The sequence below is a fragment of the Aspergillus pseudotamarii genome (genome assembly GCF_009193445.1).
Source record: "Aspergillus pseudotamarii strain CBS 117625 unplaced genomic scaffold BDV38scaffold_71, whole genome shotgun sequence".
NCBI lineage: Eukaryota > Fungi > Ascomycota > Eurotiomycetes > Eurotiales > Aspergillaceae > Aspergillus > Aspergillus pseudotamarii.
In genome coordinates, this window is record NW_022475085.1 from 30,774 (window position 1) to 51,241 (window position 20,468).

The 20,468-nt window shown below is 47.8% G+C and overlaps 4 protein-coding genes across 4 annotated transcripts; 3 read left to right on the forward strand and 1 right to left on the reverse strand.

Moving 5' to 3' along the window:
• Positions 1–224: 224 nt before the first annotated feature.
• BDV38DRAFT_192992 (kinesin-3 motor protein uncA) lies at positions 225–5,431 on the reverse strand. The gene is made up of 2 exons (XM_032052302.1): positions 5,237–5,431; positions 225–5,154 (listed from the first exon to the last, which is right to left on the reverse strand). The coding sequence occupies exons 1-2, from the start codon at positions 5,298–5,300 to the stop codon at positions 281–283; spliced, it is 4,938 nt and encodes a 1,645-aa protein (XP_031909172.1). The 5' UTR covers positions 5,301–5,431; the 3' UTR covers positions 225–280.
• Positions 5,432–7,399: 1,968 nt separating this feature from the next.
• On the forward strand, positions 7,400–8,272 carry BDV38DRAFT_259232 (uncharacterized protein). The gene has a single exon (XM_032055811.1). The coding sequence runs from the start codon at positions 7,448–7,450 to the stop codon at positions 7,619–7,621; it is 174 nt and encodes a 57-aa protein (XP_031909173.1). The 5' UTR covers positions 7,400–7,447; the 3' UTR covers positions 7,622–8,272.
• Positions 8,273–14,014: 5,742 nt separating this feature from the next.
• Positions 14,015–15,551, forward strand: hapB (transcription activator HAP2). Its single transcript, XM_032052303.1, has one exon. The coding sequence runs from the start codon at positions 14,190–14,192 to the stop codon at positions 15,294–15,296; it is 1,107 nt and encodes a 368-aa protein (XP_031909174.1). The 5' UTR covers positions 14,015–14,189; the 3' UTR covers positions 15,297–15,551.
• A 2,162-nt stretch (positions 15,552–17,713) lies between these two features.
• Positions 17,714–20,370, forward strand: BDV38DRAFT_274562 (putative arsenite resistance protein Ars2; the record flags this gene model as incomplete). The annotated part of the gene is made up of 2 exons (XM_032057864.1): positions 17,714–19,678; positions 19,732–20,370. The coding sequence occupies 2 exons, from the start codon at positions 17,714–17,716 to the stop codon at positions 20,368–20,370; spliced, it is 2,604 nt and encodes an 867-aa protein (XP_031909175.1).
• Between the last annotated feature and the right edge of the window lie 98 nt (positions 20,371–20,468).

Consider the following 20,468-nt stretch of genomic DNA (forward strand, 5'->3'; position numbering starts at 1 on the left):
TATCAGGGGTATCTCAAAATCAATCAAGAAAATGTATCACGAAGACAAGGGGTAAGCTTAACAAACGATAGACTCCAGGCCCGTCTCCTGGCCATCGACGGGATGCAAGAAACCGATCGTATAAGAGACAAAATACTCTTGTGGGTGGGCAGGGTGCGACTCCGATAATAAGAGCGCAATTACCCGGCTTCTATGAGAAAGGCAAAGGGGCACGTCCAGCGCATGCCGCAGAGATCGTCCAACGTGTCAAGACATCATATGAATACAAAGGCGACGTTTATCATCTAGAGCGGTTACCCACCGCCTTGGGTGCATTGTTGCTGAAGTAACTTTCATCAATCTTCAGAATCCATTCGACCTTTTGAGCCTCGGTCCGGGCAGCGAAGAGGAAGGTGTTCTGAGACCCATATACCGCGAATACGTTGGGACGGCCCTTGGGCGACGCGCCTTGGTCAGCTCCCCCACCTGGACCATCAAGCAACCGCGCAAAATCAGGTGCATGGTCGACCCGCGAATTGCGCAGGTTAATAGCATTTATCTCATCCCCTTCAGCGGAATAAATATGAAGATATGGGCGACGAAGCTCAACAAAACGCCGCACCCAATGACTGTAGGCGTCGTCGGGCGTCAGCAGATATCCGGATTTCAAGGAAGATGTATTCTTAGGAAGGGTCTGGATAGTCGCAACGAATCGTGGCTTGAGCGGCACCTCTTCAGAGACAGAACTCGAATCGTCACCCGAAGATGTTTGCCTGGCGCGAGAGGCGAAAGCTGCCCCTCCTGCAGGGGGTTCTGTATTGCTTCGGACAAGGATGGTCTCGATGGGATCAGTTTTTGTGGCCCAAAGTTCAACGTACTTTTGGAGAAGTTTGGTCTTGCGATCGGTAAGCTCCAGTTTCCGAAGAGGAGTCGACCTCCCGCTCCGCGGGGTTGACGGTGCAAGACAGTGGGCACTGAGGGCCCCTTTGGCGGCGTTCAGCTCGGCAATCCGACGCCTTCGCTTGCGGGCCGCCACGTAGTCCCGCACAAGCGAGACTTTCCGTGGAGACCAAGTCGTCAAGAGCTCCTCTCCCTTCACATAATCATTTTGCGTGTTCATGCGCCACAGATCAGCCGCTCGCTTTGCGGAGACGGGTCGAACAGCTAATGAAAACATGCGGACCGTTGAATGCACGATTCGAGTCGAGTTGAAAAACTGTTTGAACATGGACTGGGGACGCACATATGTGCGGCCTTGGATCTGAAGGGTCAGATCCATCTCGAACGGAACACTGTCCTGTAGCCGTGACGAGATAAGTTCCCACCTAACAGTCACCTGTACACGATACTTATCCGCAGTAACCCGGTCTAGGAGAAGAGAGCCATGCAAGCTGGAGTCCCATTGGCCAATGATAGTGACATTGGATGTTCCATCTGCATTGTCTTTCCGTACTGGCTCTTGCACGAATTTCAACGGAACGTCGGGAGTCTGAAGATCCTGGTCAGGAATCTTGCCCCACGGATCAAGCAACCGCACAGAGCCCACACGAATATTGATAAGGTCATCCCAGGGTAGGCTCTCGGTTGAACTGTAAGTAAGGTTAATCATGATCCGACGTTGGAGGCCTTGATGGAGCTGGTATGTGCCTGCATCAAGATTATTACTCTGTACTACTTCCACAGGGAGGTAATCGCCTGTTTCAGCCAACTCAAGCAACTGAGTCCTCGCAAATACGTCATGTCTCTCCTCCGAATAAAACTCTGACTCCGGAATACGAGGGGTCTTGCGTTTCTGTGGGGGCGGCTCTGCTGAGTCTCGCATATCATCCCAACTGAGAAGTTTGTCAAGGTGCATCTGAGTTACACGCGCGTAAACGCAAACTTTCAAGGCTGCCGAACGCGGGCTAGAAAGCGGTAAACTCATGCTGTGGACGCTTTCAAACCGAACTGGGGATTCATCAAAACCATTTATCATTTGGGTCGTTGTTGCGCCCCCTTCCTCAGATATGCCCGGTACGAAAAGTTGCGCATGAACATCAGTTCCTTCCCATTCAGCGAACCCTACCATATCACGCATGACAACGTTGAATTTGAGAGTTGACGAGGGCGCTTGAGCTGAAGACGGTTCAAGGGACAATCTTATTATACCGATAACATTCTGGGTATAAGGTGAAATAACTTCAACCGAAAAGTCTTGGACGCGAGTCTCAAAGACTGCTGTGAGCGGAATATCGGCGTCGCCCACCAGAGAATACTGCGGAGAACAAGGTTCAGAGAAAGGATTTTCAAGCTTGAAGTGTTGTATGTAGTCCGGGCGGTCAATATACTGGTGTAGCTGGCGCATAGCTTGAAGGCGGCGTTGAAGTTTCTCGATAGACCAGAGATGGATAACGCATTGTTTAAAGTCGATCACACGGATTGCAATGCAAGGCTTTTTAGCCTCGTCGAGCACAATATCTTCGTCCCCTGAAATCCCGTTCAGAACGAGATCATAGGATGACGCCATGTTATGCCCATGATCAATGACCGCAAATTGGAAGACAATATTCTTATCCATGATATGGCTCATTACTTGGGCCTCCTTCAACAAGGAAGCATGCTGCAAGACTCTCTCCGCCATACGAACGTAGTTCTGCTGCGACCAATGGAGAAAGACATCTCTTGCAATCTCGAGTTCCCTTGGATCCAACTTTGCAAAACCATTTTCATATATTTTCGGAAGCGGTTGGCCCATGTCCTTTATGTGAGACTCAAAAGCCTCCTTTTGTTTCCTTAGTTGCTCTTCAAATTCCTCTTTCGCTGCGCGAAGAGCTTCTTCCATCCGTGCCTTTTCGGACCGAATATCTTCAACGCCTTGACCAGAGGACACTTCGGCATTTCTTAGTTTCTCTTGGTACGCTTCCTTTTGCTGGTCTAACTGACGTTGCATGTCCTGACGTACGGACTGTAACGCCGTATCCCCTCCGTTTTGGCCCTCATCCTCGTCCGCAGGACGAGGGGTTCCAGGCATCGTTATGGCAGTGTCAAGAGAAAAGTTGTCGATGGTGCCATTCGACATGTATTTATCCCGAACCGGAAATGAACTAAGAGAATCGGAATCCTCTTCGTGCTCAACTAGCGCACGGCGTGTTGCCCGTACTTTTTGCACATCCTCGAAAAGGGCATCCAACTCATCATCCGGCATATGAGATATGTGATCCGGACCTAACACAGCACTGACGGCTTCTCGACGAGCATGAAGCCATTCCGATTCACGCCCGCGCTGTGAGGGCATGGGAGAATCAGCTCTACTGGAATCGCCGTCAACTTCTGAGCCTCCCTTGCTCAATGTTCGATCGTGAGTTTTACTCGGGGCAGGTGAGCCAAGCTGACTTGTGGTGACAGAGTGACGGAGCAAACTCTGCTCTACCCTCTCAGCACGCGCTTCTTGAGGGTGGTTGAAACGAAATATATGGAAGTCACCTAGGATAACTCGGAATCCACTTTTCAATCGTTTAGGCTTGTCAATGCGAAGGCCATTCACCATAACCGCGGCACCTTCGCCTGGTACAATAGTAACGACGTTATCCACATTTTCAAATTTACAATGGTTAGCGAGAATTTTAGAACCGTTCAACCGGATCTCCACATGACTCCCTTGATCCATGTTTCCAACCATGGTAGTTCCTGGTTTGATATTATAGACGAGGCACTCAGCAAGCAGTGGATCATCGCTAAGATTGACCAAGTGAGGCATCTTCTTTGGTGTACTTAAGCCAATAAACCCCTTTTCGATACTGATACCTAGCTCTTCCAAAGCAGCCTCGCGTTCTTTGTGAATCTGTTCGGTTTTTACCAACTTTTCTTCCCAAGTTTGATTCAGGTCTTTGTAGAGCTTTTCGCTTTGATTAAGCTGCTCAACGATCTCTGCTTTGCTAACTTTGGTGACAGACCCATCGGGTTTCTGGATAGAGACAACTTGCTTCTCCAAGGGTGTATCTGGAGGATAATACTCCTCAGGGGGTACTCCGCCGGCTGTTGCTGCCGCCGCGCCGCCGGCCGCCCCCGGGGCTACACCACCTCCAAGTTTGGCCCTAAGTTGTGCCAGCTCTTCCTTCAACTCTCTGATCATCCGCGCATTTGGATCTTCATTTACAACAGCATGGTTCTTAATTCGTTTGGCGGAGTCGGCATATCGTAGGGTACTGAGTGTCTCTTCAAAATTGATATCTGCCGGTGAAATTGCGGCAATCATAGCCGTCATGGAGTTGCCTCCTAAGGAGTCCTTCAGCAGCCATGTGAGGACGGAATCACGGTAAGGAACCATAGAGGCGTTTTTCTTTTTGCCAGAAGCTACGTCTGCGAGTGCAGCAATCACGCGTCCAAGTGTTGAAAGTGAACGATTGATCTCCGCGCCCTCCTTCAACCGAGCACCAGTTGCTCCGGTAGATGTTGCTCTTTCTGATCCTGCGAGGTCGACTAAACTAATCCTCGACACTTTCTCCGTATCCATCGATGTCTCCGCATCATGGCGTTTTTGTGTAAGGGTAAGCGTGAAAACCGCATGGGATCGACTAGACGTTTCGTTCATATTCGTGGCGGCGACAGTTCTGGCTTTGTTACCTTCGTCCATCAAGTTCTCGATCTCTTCAAACGAGCGTACTGCCAGCTTGGCAAGGTCTTCGACATAGGGGCCAGTCGACGGATGCTCACGCACTTTGAGATTTCCTTTGTTCGACGGGTTGAGAAGGTCGCGAACTCTTTCGTTGTAGATCTCCAAATAGGAAACTTCCACTGTGCAGCCGAGATTCTTGTCTTGTTGAATCTCAGTAATGCGCTCGAACATGGACTGGCAAATCCTAGGGATTACACCGTATTCTTTGCCGTATCCCATCATAGAATAGGACTTTCCAGAACCAGTCTGACCGTACGCGAAAATGCAATTATTGTAACCCTGAAAAGCATTATCTAGAAGTGGTATGCCTAAGTCATCGAAGAGATTGTCCTGACCCGCATAATTTGGGGCATTTTTATCGAAAGACCAATACGATCGGTCAAAGGCGAATGTCTTTGGTCCCTCTACGGCACCCTTCCCACCACCAGCTTTTCGTAGTTTATCAACGGCACCCGGTGGCGGGATGAGTACGGTCTGGTTTTCTTTCATCTGAACGATACATTGTGCCCCTCTATCGTTTTCTAGTCCCAACGAGATATCTTAGTGACTCGACCTTCATGTATGCAAAGCACGGGCTTTGCGTGTATCGCAATGTTGACTCACCTCTGCTATTAAACGGCCGTACTCTCACCACCACCTTGATATTTCCACCACCTCCTGGAGCCATTATGACCAATCCCCCATACACTCTGGAGCAGTTATCTACCGCCTGCTAAAGTGTTGTTTCTCGGAGGAGAAAAAGAAGAAAGGTAGCGCAAGCGGAAGCAATCAAAGGACACGAGTCGCGAACGCCTCGAGGAGCGCCGCTCGATAGAAGTTCGCAGCCCGGATATTCCCACGTTCGCTACACTACCCTGGATATGTTGTGTGTCTTTCTCGGTTTCACTTCGTGGATATAGAAAGTTGGTGTTGAGTGTCAACAAAGACGTCATGTACAATACATATGTCTCTGGGAAGCTCCGTCGCGTCTCAGGGGCAAGTATTGCGGTAACACTGAGCCCCGTACGTTTGCGAGTAACCAAGCGCGCGACCGATGTCGATAGAGTATTCCTGGGAGGGAGGTTAACGAAACTATGGGAAAGATTGTACAACAAAGATAGGTCGATTGAAGGTCTAGCCGACTCGCTCCCCCTTCGCAGGCACGGAAAAGCCGCAGGACGACCGAGAGGGCGGGCGGATTAGATAAGCGCCCCATGAGATCCTCTTCCAATCACCCATCATTCCTAAACAGAAGTGATATTTGAAATGTATTGTGCTTTTAAATTGGAATAGATATCCCAAGCGAATCGGTGATTCCTGTATATGACGTGCACTGATATGCAGGCACACCATAGCTTCAATTTTGATTAGTTCCCGATTCTTCCTTCAGCATACTATATATCCATGAAACACCCATTGTTTCTCCACGTTTTTCTCCATACTTCATCATCTTCTAGTCTTTTCTGTTCTCTCAATATATTCTGCGAATGAAGACATATATATTGCTTTTTTATTTATCTATTATTTATTTGTTTTTGTTGCATTAATTCTCCAACGTAGCTACTTCACCAACAGGCCCATGTGAAATGTACTTGCTGACTTACATGGAAAATAGATTTTATAGCTTCTATTAAAATAGTATCCACTAGTCCATGAGTGAATGATATCTATAACTATAATAGAGCATAGTTAAACGTTATGCAAAGACAAATATACCCTGCCATAAGACCAAGACAACGTACTCCAAATAGAATAAGGGGCAACGACGGGGCAACGACTGGACGTACGCCCAAGGTGATCGTGCTAATATACAATGAACTTCTCTACCGGTTACATAACACTAGGTAGATCCATAAATCTCAATAGAAATACACAGAGTTAGATCCGGGCTACTACATACAGATTGCCCAGAGAGAAGATATTCAAGATTCAGAAAAAACTAAGTGGTTCTGGCCCCCGCCTTCTCTCCGACCCGCACCTTCTAATGACGCGAATAAAGGCTTGAATATTTAGTAAGAAGAGGATGTATAGAGAGAATGTGAGGGGTAAAGAGCATGTAGAAGATTTGAGGGATAGGACGGTGGGAGAAACATGACATCTAAATCCTCATACTGGTAACAATTGAGGTCTGAGGCACACAAGGCATCAAGAGATACAGAACACCCCGCATTTGGTCTACGTACTGCTAGTACTAGTATTTGCCTCCCATGGCCCTGAAAATCGCATTGCCTGTTACAACTCGCTACTTGAGAATAACCATGCGGGATAAAATAAATTGACCGCTAACTATTCAATATAGTAGTGGTTTATATTGATGTTGGTCTCCTTTGATATACACACACCACTCGATTACCATGCGAGATGTTGTTCCAGCATAGCCTCAAGTACGGTTTTTGGGCTGATGCATTCAAGTCATAGAAAATTACTATGATTTATGATTGTTGTATATTGGGGATTCACTTCATACTTAACCACTATGCGTGCGTACACGTAACTAATTTAATTCTTAAATATACTGCATGTACAGCTGGCACTTTTGCTGTGGACCATCATCTTATGGACCTATAAGAATGAAACATGTATCAAGCGGTGAACAATGATTAATGGTAGCCTGATACTAAAGACCACCGTCTTGCCCAATAGTTCTCAAATTGTCTTTAGGTAAGAATACTAGTACTCACACAGTATGGCACTGGTGCCTGGATGCCCAATCTGCTGTGCTCCATGCAGAAGAAGAGTGAAACCTTGTGGGGAAAAAATATCAAAAATAAATAAAAATGAAACGAAAGAAGACCTGCTCAGTGGAATAGGTATGTGCTCTTCATTCCAGGAAGGATGATCACATCGATTGTGTATACATTGGCTCATCACCCCTTTACATTGCTGCTACCTTACCCTTGTTTTGTCATACACTGGATGTACAAAGGAACAGCCGTACCGTCCCTACATGCATGGAGAGATGCAAAAGAGGGAGGGAAAGGAGCTAGGGAGGAGGAAGGTATTTTCTAATCTTACATCAATCCATGTTCTGTGTCTTCTACCTCACTCGGAGGGCAGCTTTTTTGTAGGATGCAGACTCTAGGCATTTACCGAGAATATTTTCTCTACTGAGAAGACTCAAATAAATTCTGAGCACTAAAGGTGTCATGGTGGCCTCTTGCTGGAAGTTTATGGCTTAAAGTCGGACTGGGTTAGTCGGCAGACCCTGGAAATGTGACTCTGACAAGTGCAAGCTTAACGAATTGCCGGAAGGATGGCATGGAGCGGCAAAAAGTGCTCAATCTAAGCTTTCATAGCCAATAGATCGGTTTAATGTCAGCACCACACTGGGTACCGTCGTGTAAAGGTCTGAAAAGGCCTGAAAAGGCCTAAATGATTTCTTATTGGGTACACACCCGTGACAAGATCTGCCTGCTCATTTCACAACCCCCTTGCGATAGTCAGGAGGTTTTGCGTTGCCTCCTCGCCCAAATGGCGTAATAGCATCGCAGTAGCATCTTTCTGTTGGCTAGTAGTATCCGTTGTACAAGGCTATGGAGTCCTGTATCCATACAAATGAGTACAAGTGAGCGTAAGTGAGGGTTGCGCATAGTTGATATCACCTGTAATAATAATCTGTAAAACAAATCGGACCATGTCAAACAATACTCATACTATTCCCTTGTGCCTGAAAACTGTAGCGCAGGATTTAAAATCATGGCATGACTGCCATCTTGAAGCCCCGCATGTGGCAATGGCTTCCAACTATTTAGGCTGTGACGCTTATGCACCTGCTTCTTACCCCATTTATGTCCCTTCTGCAACTGGTTGAATGTAGTATTAGGATGCTAGCACCTGGGTTTCCTTTTAATACCTGAGAGACTGTAGCATCGAACATATCCGAGATGTAAGCTCGAGATAAGCTCGCGCTTGCCATTACTAGGAAATACTCACGAGTTGATACCGCTTGTTCAGACAAGTACGATAGCTTGTAAATTCTTAATGAAACAAGGGCATAATCCTGGATCTTTGCTGCAGAAGAAACTTCTCTATTTCAGGAATATATGCCTTTCCTGCTGTCTTGAAATGTTTCAATGTGACCTCCATGCCGGTGTTGAAATTTCCTATTAGCAGGCCACGTGAACTGCACCAAATAGACAAATATATGGAAGGTAATCAGCACTCGTCGGTGTGGTCAGAGGGACTTAAAAACTTTGGAAATATCATACGGATATGACCCGTTTGAAGTTTGGTATATTTCTCGATATCTGCCGGGATTGTTGACCAAGATCTTGTGAGATGCCCTTGCCGGGGTACAGTTGTTGATTGGCTGTAAAACCTCTGAAAACCCCTTTAAACAAACATAAAACAGAGAGAGAGATATATATATATAATATTTGCCTTGCAATTATGAACTGTGCCCCATATTGACATCAATATAGATCAATATATTTTATTAAACCTTTTGAAGGCAAGATTGATGGAGGCCTCTTTGTCGGATATCAGAATAGAAAGGATGATGCAATGACTAAGAGGTTGAACCCGCAAGCAATATATCTCTAGTTGAAAAGAAGGTCTAATCTATCATTAGAAGGATAGATGAAATGAACGGGCGGTAAATGAGCCCAAACAAAATTGACCAATACTGGCAGGGATCGGCATGAGGAGATGATGCACGGTTGGCCTCAAGTTATGCGCTGTGGGATATATTTAGGTCAAGAATTTGAAGACTGATGTCAACGTGGAGAAACGACTTACCATGCTATGAAGCTTACTCCATAGGCCAGGCTCAATCGGCCCTGAGATTGCGAGTACACCATGCTTCCATATTTAAGGAAAGATTTTTTTCTAGGCTGAGTCATTACCTATTTGATTACATTTATTTTCGAAGAATATCATAGCGCTTCCATAATTACAGTGAAATTACAGACTTTTGTGCCCCGCAACTTTGAGCCGTTGAAAAGCGGTGTGCTCGGAAGCTCGAGTACGTTTGACGTCAGATGGCCGGAGCTTTTATCACGAACAAACACATACCACGTTTGTATGAAGTGCTTCGTATTTATACAGGCTAGTACCAGAACCACACCCACACACGACTCATAAGGGTAGCATGGATACATTGTAGATACTCTTTTAGCGAGATACATACTGTACTGTAGAAGGCCCGCATTAATCATGGATATCTAATGACTTGGCATGATAGAAGGAACACCTGGAGAAAAGTACTCAGGACGACTTTATTTCGGTATTGCGATCTAGGTAATACAAATACTTTTCTCCGCAAGACAAATTGCCCCGAACCTGACATCGAATCCGTGCATCGAGTGGCTAAGTTTCCACACGTGGTGTGGGACAGATCCGCACTCAAGCTGCTTTACCTACCTACAGTACAATATTCCTGGTACGTAGTTAAACGAAGCCCCAGATACATTCCGTACAGTAGGTACTCCGTAAAGCTCTAGCGTAACCTGGTTATAGCAATTTAGCAATTAATTAAAGTACTTTGATCCATCCATAGTATCAACATGATACTGACATCTCATATGAAAGGATGAATAGGCCCGATAAAATAAAAGAGAAAGGGAAAGGATGTGAGTGTATATGACAGGCTACAGCGACTATTTCAGAATAACTATATAGTCTGCAAACATCAGCGTAGGTGAACAAAAGTCCAAAATGAATATATTAGACCGCCCTGCTCTCAGAAATCTTTAAATAGATTTATTTATATCTTACTCTCATTTATCCATTGTTATGTTGTGGTTTTAGGGACTCTTCCTATGCCATCTGTTCGGATGAACTTTTGCCTCGTATCAGAGGGGTCAATGTAGTGCAGGCTACGGACCAGGAATTAATCAAACCACCTTATCTTTCACGATCTATCTCTTATTGGGGTTAGGTAAGAATCGATGGATTTTCAGAACCGCATCTTCCTCACTTGGAAGGTTCTGATTCTGTCTCGTACCCATTACTGTGTAATTATTTAATGGCTATGCAGTCTAACATTTCGTTACTGCTCAGTGACAAGTGATAGTATCTGCATTGCTGATACGCGGGCTACTGTCCAGGTCCTATTGCCCGAGTGTCTTTCCTAATCTAGAAAGGTAGCCGAAGCTCAGGTTCTCACGAGATCCGCCGACATCCTGTAACGAAAATGTAGGAGATTACTCTGACCAGAGTGAGTCTATACAATGTGAAGTACGGCTCAAAACCAACGCTTGTGGGTGGGAATAAGATCTCCTCTATAAGAGATGGTGTTGCATGTGTAGGAGTTCTTGCTATGAGTTACTATTACCTCCCACTACCGTTATCAAAATAATTCTTCCCTTTTCTGACTTTTTATTTGAAGCCACCTAAGAACTAAATAGTAGAACTAGTAATCCTTCTGTAAGCGTGCTAATGCGGAATTCGTAAAAACGGACCGACGTTCCTTGGAAACCAATGAGGGTGGCTGGTAGGCTTGTCACTGACAGGGTTAAATCCCGAGGGCGATTCGCCGGCTCTGGGTTGCACATGATGTGCGTCACAGAAATTCGGGATGACCGGATTTACACCGGGCATACAAGAAGGTGATTAAAGAGAGAGGGTAAAAATAAAAATAAAAATACCAAATAGAAAGAAAACAAAAATTACCTTGATTCAATTTTATTGCTGCATATATCTTAATGGAATGATCGATACTTAGTAGAAATGACACAGTGGTGGCATGTACTCCGTAGTGAATGTTTGATGAAATATTAGTTCATGGTGAGTATACTAGATACGGAGTAGTACTAAATAGTAGAGAACCCATCCATAATCATCAGAATCATGGATTCCATATTTCTATCTTACATAAACCAAATCAAAGAAAAGTGGGGCCAAGCACGGTGACAATACGGAACCGTACGGGGCCACCTATGAATCGGTCGGTTGGTCTGATTGCCTCGCCGCCTCGACCGCTAAACGAGCCGCCGAGCCAGTCAGCTCGTCAGTGAACGCGTCCGGTACAAATGCCCCATCGCTCGCCCCTTCTCGTCGCTGCGGCTTTCTCTCTCTGCTTCCTCTCGTTGGTCATCCAGCCATCTCCAGTCCCTGCGTGCCCTCCAGTCATCAACTTAACTGGCCGCACAGAACCCATTGGCCATCTGCCATTTTCTTTTTTTTCCTACTCGTTCACGCTGGGGTTGGCTTCTGATCACTGATCCTTTCGTCCAACCCAATCGTTGTTTTCTTGCCCACCCCCCATCTCTTTTCTCCTCGTGATTGATCACTCCCGATCATTCTCATTTCGAAATTTCCACGGTTGTGGTCGAATCATCGTCCGTAGGTACGTGGAATATTGCTTGCCCCTTGCTCAACATCGTGTGGTTTTGTTTTGACTTGACTCCATTTTGTTTTATCTTATCATTTTCATGCTTGATCCTGCTTTATGATCTGAGCACCTTATTCTGGTCTGCACCCAATCCCATTACACTGTCCTTCTTCCCGAGGTCAACTCCGACAAATCCCATCACTTTCTGCGCCTGTTGTATTCTCCAACTACCGCGCGCCCATTCTTCTCCCTCGTTGTTGGCCTTCCATCCTCCCTCATTTACACTACTGTCTTTTGTATCCCACGAATCATATTACTTTGCATCCGCCTGCAACCGTTTCCCCATACTGCTTTGTCTCCCCTACAACAACGCGCTTGCCTAGAGCCGAAAACCTGGTTCGCTTCTTGTTGGGCCGTTCACGGATCAATCCGGACCGGACTGACATCAGCGGCAGGCCACAATCGCGGCGCGGAATCAGCTTTGTGCTGCCCGCTGTCTTGTCGGTAGAGGTCGCGCTCTCCTCACCCCACGAATCATCATCCCTCCCAGAACCTCCCGTGACTGGAGGCTGTGGTCAAGTCCCATCGCGTCCCTTTTGCCTCATCACTTGGTATAGGGATACTCTTCTGCCGCCCAGGTAATTAATAGCCTCTCAATGTGACCCGTGTTGTTTTGCTCTTCACCTTAATAATGCCCAGCAAATCGCGACTGTTTTTACCTCATTATCTACCTTGTTATCCATTTGCAAAACAATGACCCGACAGCCATGTCGCATGTATTCAAAGTATATTTCATTTTTCGATTCCTGCGGGGTTCTATGCTGGCTTATGACTCCCCATGTTTATCGTCGTCGCGTTCTGCTTCTATTATGATCCCATATTCCCCACCCCATGATGGTCCAATCAACACGCGTCCGCGCTTTATTTACTTTGTTTTGCGCACAGTATTCTGACGACCCCAGTCCTCCCCATAGACGCGCAGGACCTTTTACATCGCAAACTGGAAACCAGTTTTCGAATTGTTTAGGACCGTTTGTTTACGCGCGCGCGAAATCGCCCGTTTTCCTTGCACCTAGCGGTGATTGCGTCGCATCTTGACAAGGTATGTTGCCGGCTGCATCATACTTCCCGCTTGCCAGCGCATACATCCTTCAGCCCTGAATAGACTAAACCGCCACGATATCACCCTTCCCCTCCCCCACCACTTGCACAGACTCCCTGCCATGACAGCGCACAAATCGGCAGCTGAAAATTCCAGTTGGTGGAGAAAATGAATGCTGATAGTTTTTTTGTAGTCTGATCTAGTCGTGCAGACCATCTTTTAGGTTTGTTCCGGTATAGGTCCCTTCTTGAGTCGCATTATAGTCGCGGGGACCGGAAGCTAGGATAGCTTCATCCACCTGGCGCAAAATTTTGCTAGGCCACGCTGGTAGCACCGCCTCATATCGCTATCTCCTGTTTCAGCCCCGTCTAATACCGACGTGGCCGAGGAGCCTGATCAAACAAGGATCAGAACCATATTACGGAAGGCAGCCTGCCAGTTGTCGCCTCAAACTCTGCGTAGCTTCTTTTATTTTTTATTTTTTATTTATTTTTTTTCCCCCTTATCTTTTTTCCCTGCTTCTGCCCCTCCCTTGTTTGCCCCGTGCTGGCGATAGAAGATCGTGCGTCATTAGCAAGAGCATCGCATTTCGTCTGACAACGCATCAAGTGCGACATACTGCCGAGGGCACCCTGGTTCGCTGCATTAGAGCCCAACCACGTTACACCCTGAGGTGAACGTAAAAAGGATTCGCACAAAAGACTCTTCGTCTCCAGAAATTGTTCGAAGTTATTTCGGCAAACAAGCGTTGATTTGGGTGAAGTATTTTTTTTTTCTCGCCGATAGTTGAACTCTGTATCGGCAAAACAGAACCCCAGGTAAGCGCCCCGGTGCAAGCGCCTTGTCCCCATTCAACCCCACTGGAAGATCCAGTGACCGGTCAGCGCTGCGCTCCGTGCTGACATTTAGTGAGCGCCTGCAGACTTTCGCATTTAACTCGTCGAATCATCACTTTGCAAAGAGCAGCTACTCTCCGCGGCTGTCCCTCTTGTGCGCGACCGTGATATCCCTCGAGTGCAACAGCGCTTCCACATCCTATCACCCTTCTGATCTCTTCTACCTTATTCTAAATAGGTGGCGTATATCCACCAATTGCTCACAGCCGTCGTTGTCATTGGTTCTAGATATTTCGTGCCTGACAGCTGCATCGGTCCAATCACGGGTCTCATTGGAAGCGTGACGGGAAGCGCCGTCGCGACTCCATGATGGAATATCCACCACAATATCAACAGCCTCATGGCCAACACCCCCATGCCCCCTCCCATATCGCTGCCCCTTATCAGGCCGGACCCCAGAACCCAGGCTCAACGGTGGCTTCGATGACCTCTCCCACCAATCCCCAGGCACATATGCAGCAAGCCCATCCTACGCATCAGGCTTCTCCCATTGTCTCATCGCAGTCTCATTATCAACAGGCACAGAATGCGCCGGGCTCAGTACACCAGCAGATGAACTTCCCTCAATCCTACGGGGTAACTACAGCGATGCCCCAGACGTACGGCATCTCGCCAACACAGGCAGCGGCTATGGCTACTGCGGCAGCGTCTGGGCAATTCTACCCTCTGCATCAGGACTCAATGGCGGGCCAAATGCCCCAAGGGCCTCGTGGCTCGCCGCGTATGGCTGGAGTTCAACAGGTGAAGAATGAGCGGAATCCACGCTCGCCGCCGCAAATGCCAGGGCAAATGCCTTCCATGGGTTCGCAAGTACAGATGCAGCAGAATGCTCAGATGCAACAGCGTCGCATGAGCCATGTTGGCAGCCCCCATGTTCAAACTGCTCAGCCGGTCCTTAATCACGTTGGTCGGCCTTCAGTACCTCCACCTATGCCGCCTCCGCCTCAGCCTGCGGTGCAACAAAGTCAACCTTCCCCAGAGATGACTGTTGGCGCCGTGGAGGAGTCTCCTCTTTACGTTAATGCAAAGCAATTCCACCGCATTTTGAAACGACGCGTTGCTAGGCAAAAATTGGAGGAACAACTCCGACTCACGTCCAAGGGCCGTAAGCCATATCTGCATGAGTCGCGTCACAATCATGCTATGCGGCGGCCACGGGGTCCGGGCGGTCGATTCCTGACGGCAGACGAAGTCGCTAACCTGGAGAAGAAGAATACCGCGGGTGGACAAGAGAATGTCGATAGCAAGCCGACCGGTGAGAATCCTCCGTCGGCACAGAAAAGAAAATCTAGTGATGTTAACGATGAGAACACGAACTCAGCGAAGAAGGCGAAAACTAGCGTTGCGAAAACGAGCACCAGCGCTGAGGAGAGCGAACATGAATCCGCCGAACCATCCGATGAGGATGGTTGAAAAATATGTCAAGGCAAATATTGCTTTTCATATTATTAGCGCGTCTTTGTCCGCTTTTGATTTTCTTTCATTTCGTACCTATTCATCCTTACGATTTTATGGATGAATTTATTTATGTTTTCTTTTGTAGCGAGCGATGTGTGACAATTCACCTATCACGTTTCTACCACCATTATCCGACAGCAACCAGTGTTATGTCTGTTTATATCTTATGTTATGTTGGTACGAAGTTTCCTATTGTTTTCCAAAGAAACCTGTTTATTTCTACTTTACCGGGAACGCATGTATGGAATGAATGTTTTGATGGCCCTCTCACTTTTGTTACTGTTTTTCTTGGTTTTCTTTTCCTATCTGCACCATTCCGAATTCTTGAGATGGTCAAACTCTTGGATGATCTATGATGCCCAACACGTCATACCTTTAGCTATATGCCGAATTCAGCCTTACTCAGATTGATCGACCTGCTCCTGAAGGTTGATTATGAGATGAGTTGTGGGCCCAGATATTACTATGATGCAGTTTCGTGGAAGTTGGAATTGTTCCAATGCCATTAAATTTTGCCGCACACTGCAGTCATCATCATTGCTTTTCTCCCTCGACCTGTCCCCGCCTTTTGAATCCTCTCTACTCGGCTTCTGGGTGGGACCTAGAGAGGAGTCGAACATTGGTAAAGATTACTCCACAGGGAATCTTGCGGCGAAGCAAGAAACAGATTGGCGTTTCTTAATAGTGTCGTACAAGGGACGCGATCTGTGAGTCTTTAAAGCACCGCTGTGGATTGCTTGCCTACAGTGAGCTTTATTTGGTTATGGTGTGATGAAGGCATGGGAATAAACCCCCCTCCCTTTTCCCCCCAATAGAAAAGCCGAAAGAAGAAAACAGGAAGAGGGAAAAGGAAGAAGATCTAAAGGTGGTTGAGCATCGCGTCCGTTGTCGGTTCTCCTTCGCTTCCGCTTCCTTGTTCTGTGATCTTTTCTTTTCTTTTTACTATTTTCCTCCTTTCATCCTTTCATGGGGTATTTGTATTGTTCTCATGTGATTTTGACGGATGATTCCCCCCTAGTCGTGTACAAATATCAAGACATACTTCTCGGCATTGCTAGCTTGGGTGTTTGGGTCAACAACTCGGCACTGAGCAAATAGCTGTCTTGTGAATACAAATTAGAATAAGTAGATTTGAACCATCGAGATTGACTTACGGAAACCATACGTTGTGGTACATGTAAGAGCTCTTCAGATAAAACCCATTATGTCAATCAGATATCGAACCATCCCAGCCGACACACGTCTAACCTCTTCTGGTTTAGGCGCGGCTCTCCTCCAACTTTTCGTCTCCAGCCTCATGTGATTAGTCATTCTCATTCCATTCCTCACTCGCCTTCAGCTCCCAGCTTTCCGCTTCCTCTCCCCAACTGTCCGGCCCTATCCCCCGGTTCAGCCATCTCGTTCCCATTTGAGTCCGTTGGATTGGACGTGATCAGGGATTATTCGCATCTGGTTGTATCAAATCCATCCATCCTTCTTCATAAGGCTTCTTGTAGGTCGCCTGTCTAGCCCTCTTTATCGTGTTCACTGCAGTCACCACCGCCCTTGTCTCTCATCTAACCCCCTTTCCCTGCTTAATCTTGTGACTCTATCAAAACATCACCGCCTCATCTTAACTTAGACCAATCCTTGACACCTACTCCGCTCACTGCTCTTTTCTCCTACATTCTGAAGTCGTCGGTTTATTCGTCGCGCCCTCATTGGCCCACGAGACCTTCTGTGCTTCTTGCAATTTGTGCACCCGTCTCTTTATCCTCTTTCTCTAGCTCTCGCGAGCGCGCTGCTTTCTTATATTTCGTTTTTTTCGGGTCAATTCTTGTCATTATATGAGAAACAAAATGCCTTTCCTGCATCCATTTTTTCGCTTGTCGGGCTTCAGCTCCAGCTTCATCGTTTTTCAGCACATCCCGTTTCTTTACCCTTCGTCAACGCCCAAGCTGCCAGACACCCCTGTGAAATGAAATGATCTGCTCTAATGTTAATGGTCTGCGGTCTTAGCTTACGTTTACGGTTCCCAACGTCTCTGCGAACATTCCGGGTGCCCGACTACGCTTGATCGACCTATTAATCGGCATCCGTATCGCATATTGTTTTGGCCGTGATCTCAGATTGGACTCGCGGGTTCTAATACAGCGACCTGTGATTTCTATTTTTCTTCCAGATGGATTCTTATGATGGTTATGGGTCTCCCGGAAGGGCCCGTGAAGGGGACCCTTACGCATCTAGGGCGCCAGTTGATTCTTACAGACGCAGGACACCTAGTAAGTAGCTAGTGGACCAATTCTCGCTTCATAGTAACATTGCATAACCTCGAAGCTGTTGTAGCGTCTCAGGACCGTCGTCGTGGACGTGGCCGTTCCCGCTCGCCTGCTATGATTGACCGTTATGAACCCTCTGATCGACGGGCTTCCCGAGATGACTATTACACCGCATCCCGTGAACACACTACACGAGATCGTGATGAGCGTCGCCGTGCTCATTCCCCGAATGTTGCGAATATCGATCGTTACGTCCCTGGACAAGACTCGGGGAAGCGACCAATTCCAACCAATCCGCTCCCCAATCCCTTGAATCTCGATTTCCAAGTCGGGTTTAACTGGTTTGCGGAGTGGTGGCGCGCCGAACAGTCGATCAAGGAGGAAAAGGAGCGTGCAAAACATGGCGGACGTCGCCCCTCGGATCGTGTCAAGGGAGAGCGCGAAGCTCGCGAAGACCGGGAAAAGGAGAGGGCGCAGATCCAGGCCGCTTATGATGCCTACAAGGTAGATCTCCAGATCAAGATGGCCAGGACATTTGTGCAGCAACATCGAAACGAGGAATGGTTCAAAGAACGTTATGTCCCACAAGTCCGGGACTCCCTCCGTCGTCGCCTGATGGACTTCCGCACCGGTGCTTACGAACAATGGGAGCATGATCTAGATGGTGGGTTGTTTGATGAATTTACCCTAGAGGGCATCTATAAAAGTGAAAGCGACGGAGCGGGTGGCGTCATTGAGAAGGAAGAAGGTGAAACCACGGCTGTTGGTGAGACTCTTGGTGTTTTGGACTTGCTCCCAACCCGGGGTGGAGAGCTTCGGGATGAAGCTCTATCTCAACCAGCCTTACTCATCAAGACTTTAGCACCAAATGTGAGTCGTGACAAGATAGAGGACTTCTGTAGAGAGCATTTGGGAGAGCAAGAAGGTGGATTTAAATGGCTCAGTCTCAGCGATCCAAATCCTTCCAAAAAGTACCATCGGATGGGTTGGATTATGTTGCATCCTGCGCCGGATGTTGCCGTCGTCGAGAGAGGGGATGGAAGGGAAGAAGAGGGTGAGGATATGGAGCACGACAAGGCTGCCAATGGAGCTGTGAGCGTGACTGCCGCTGAAAAGGCACTTGAAGCGATCAATGACAAAACTATACATGACCCAGTCCATGGAGACTTTGTTTGTCATGTTGGCGTCCATGTACCACCGTCCCAACCCCGCAAAAAGGCATTATGGGACTTGTTCTCAGCTCCGGAGCGTATTGAGCGGGACTTGGAGTTGGCCCGGCGTTTGGTATCAAGACTTGATTCAGAGATGGGCGGAAATGCAGACGGTTATACCAAGATCGAAGAACGCGTGGAAGAACTACGTGGAAAGGGATGGTTGCAACCACCTGTCACAGGCCCTGTTAGTGTGAAGAAAAGAAGAGCTGAATATGACGCGGACGATATGGATGAGGGCGAAGCAGAAGAAGGTGAGGAACAGGAAGGCTGGGAAGATGACGAAGTGGATGACGAGGAACTCCTCGCGAAGAAAAAGAAATTGGACCTGATGGTAGAATACCTACGTAGGGTCTATAATTTCTGCTTCTTCTGCGTTTTTGAGAGCGATTCAGTTCATGAACTTGCTCGAAAGTGCCCCGGCGGCCATCTTCGGCGGCCACGTGCTGGCCTCACTACACAGTCCAAAGCTGTAGCTCGAGCGAGCGCCCTCGGTCAGCCTTTCCCTTCTAAGAAGAAGGAACCGAGCGAAGAAGGAGAAGAACAGCCACCCGTCGAGGAAAAACGACCACAACGTTTCAGTTCGAAGTCAGAGCAACAGCTACAGCGCGCATTCAACTGGGTTAAAACATTCGAGGATAAACTTTTACAGCTTCTGGAACCGGAAAACGTGGATATTCGGAAGCTGGGCGGCAAACCTGTCGATGAGGCGCTGGAAGAAGAATTAGCGAAGCACGTCAAGCAGGAGGACGAATCCAAATACCGTTGCAAGGTACCTGAATGCACCAAGTTGTTCAAGGCGGACCATTTCTGGCGCAAACACGTGGAAAAGCGTCATGCAGAATGGTTCGAGAATATCAGCAGTGACGTAAGTTCTAGGTTCTGAGACCTCAATGCGATGCTAGACTAATCATGTGACAGCTCTCTTTGGTGAATGCCTATGTGCTGGACCCTGCTCGTATTGCGCCCTCTCGCTCTGATGCAAACAGCAATGGCCATTTTCCTCTCAGCTCTGGTCAAAGCCAAGCTGGCACTCCTCGTGGCTTTAGCCTGGCTTCCATGCCGCCGTACATCGGACATAATGGCAATGTCCCTGGTGGTTTCCAGAATTTGCCAGGGGCCGGGTTGCCCAGTATGATGGGGGTCCCGAATCAAGCTGGTTCTTGGAGTGGGAATGGGTTGGTCTCCGGGGATCACTCTGGCCTGCACCAGCCGGGTGCCATGCGTCGTAATAACCGTTACAATCGTTCAGGACCATATGATCGTCGTGGACCTCGACATGGCGGTGCAGGAAACGGCCGTCTGAGCCCAGTTCGCGGTATGTCGGGCATGTATGGTTCTGGTGGTCGTCTTCCAGCTAACGCTGGCACCCCGTACATTCCCCCTGGCCATCCAGCCGCTGCGGCTTTTGCTGGGGCGGGAGGTTTTGCTGATGCTATGGGAGCTGGCACTGCCCAACAAGCGATGGGCCCCCGGGAAGCTGTTCAGGGTCGCAGTCTTAAGAGTTATGAGGACCTTGATGCGGTTGGTGGAGCCGGAAGCGGCGAATTGAACTATTGAGTACAAGAACTCTCATAAACTCTCCTTTATTAAATTTCGTTTCTTTGAACTACGGCGTCAACAGGTTTTTGTGTCTGCATTTCGTTGATTCAGGCTGA

What these genes read in the sequence shown, in the direction of transcription:
- BDV38DRAFT_192992 (XM_032052302.1), bottom strand. Translation starts at nt 5,300, where the DNA reads ATGGCTCCAGGAGGTGGTGGAAATATCAAGGTGGTGGTGAGAGTACGG. An exon ending in ACGGCCGTTTAATAGCAGAG is followed by an intron (nt 5,155 to 5,236) that starts GTGAGTCAACAT and finishes CGTTGGGACTAG; the next exon opens with AAAACGATAGAGGGGCACAA.
- BDV38DRAFT_259232 (XM_032055811.1), top strand. Translation starts at nt 7,448, where the DNA reads ATGATCACATCGATTGTGTATACATTGGCTCATCACCCCTTTACATTG.
- hapB (XM_032052303.1), top strand. Translation starts at nt 14,190, where the DNA reads ATGATGGAATATCCACCACAATATCAACAGCCTCATGGCCAACACCCC.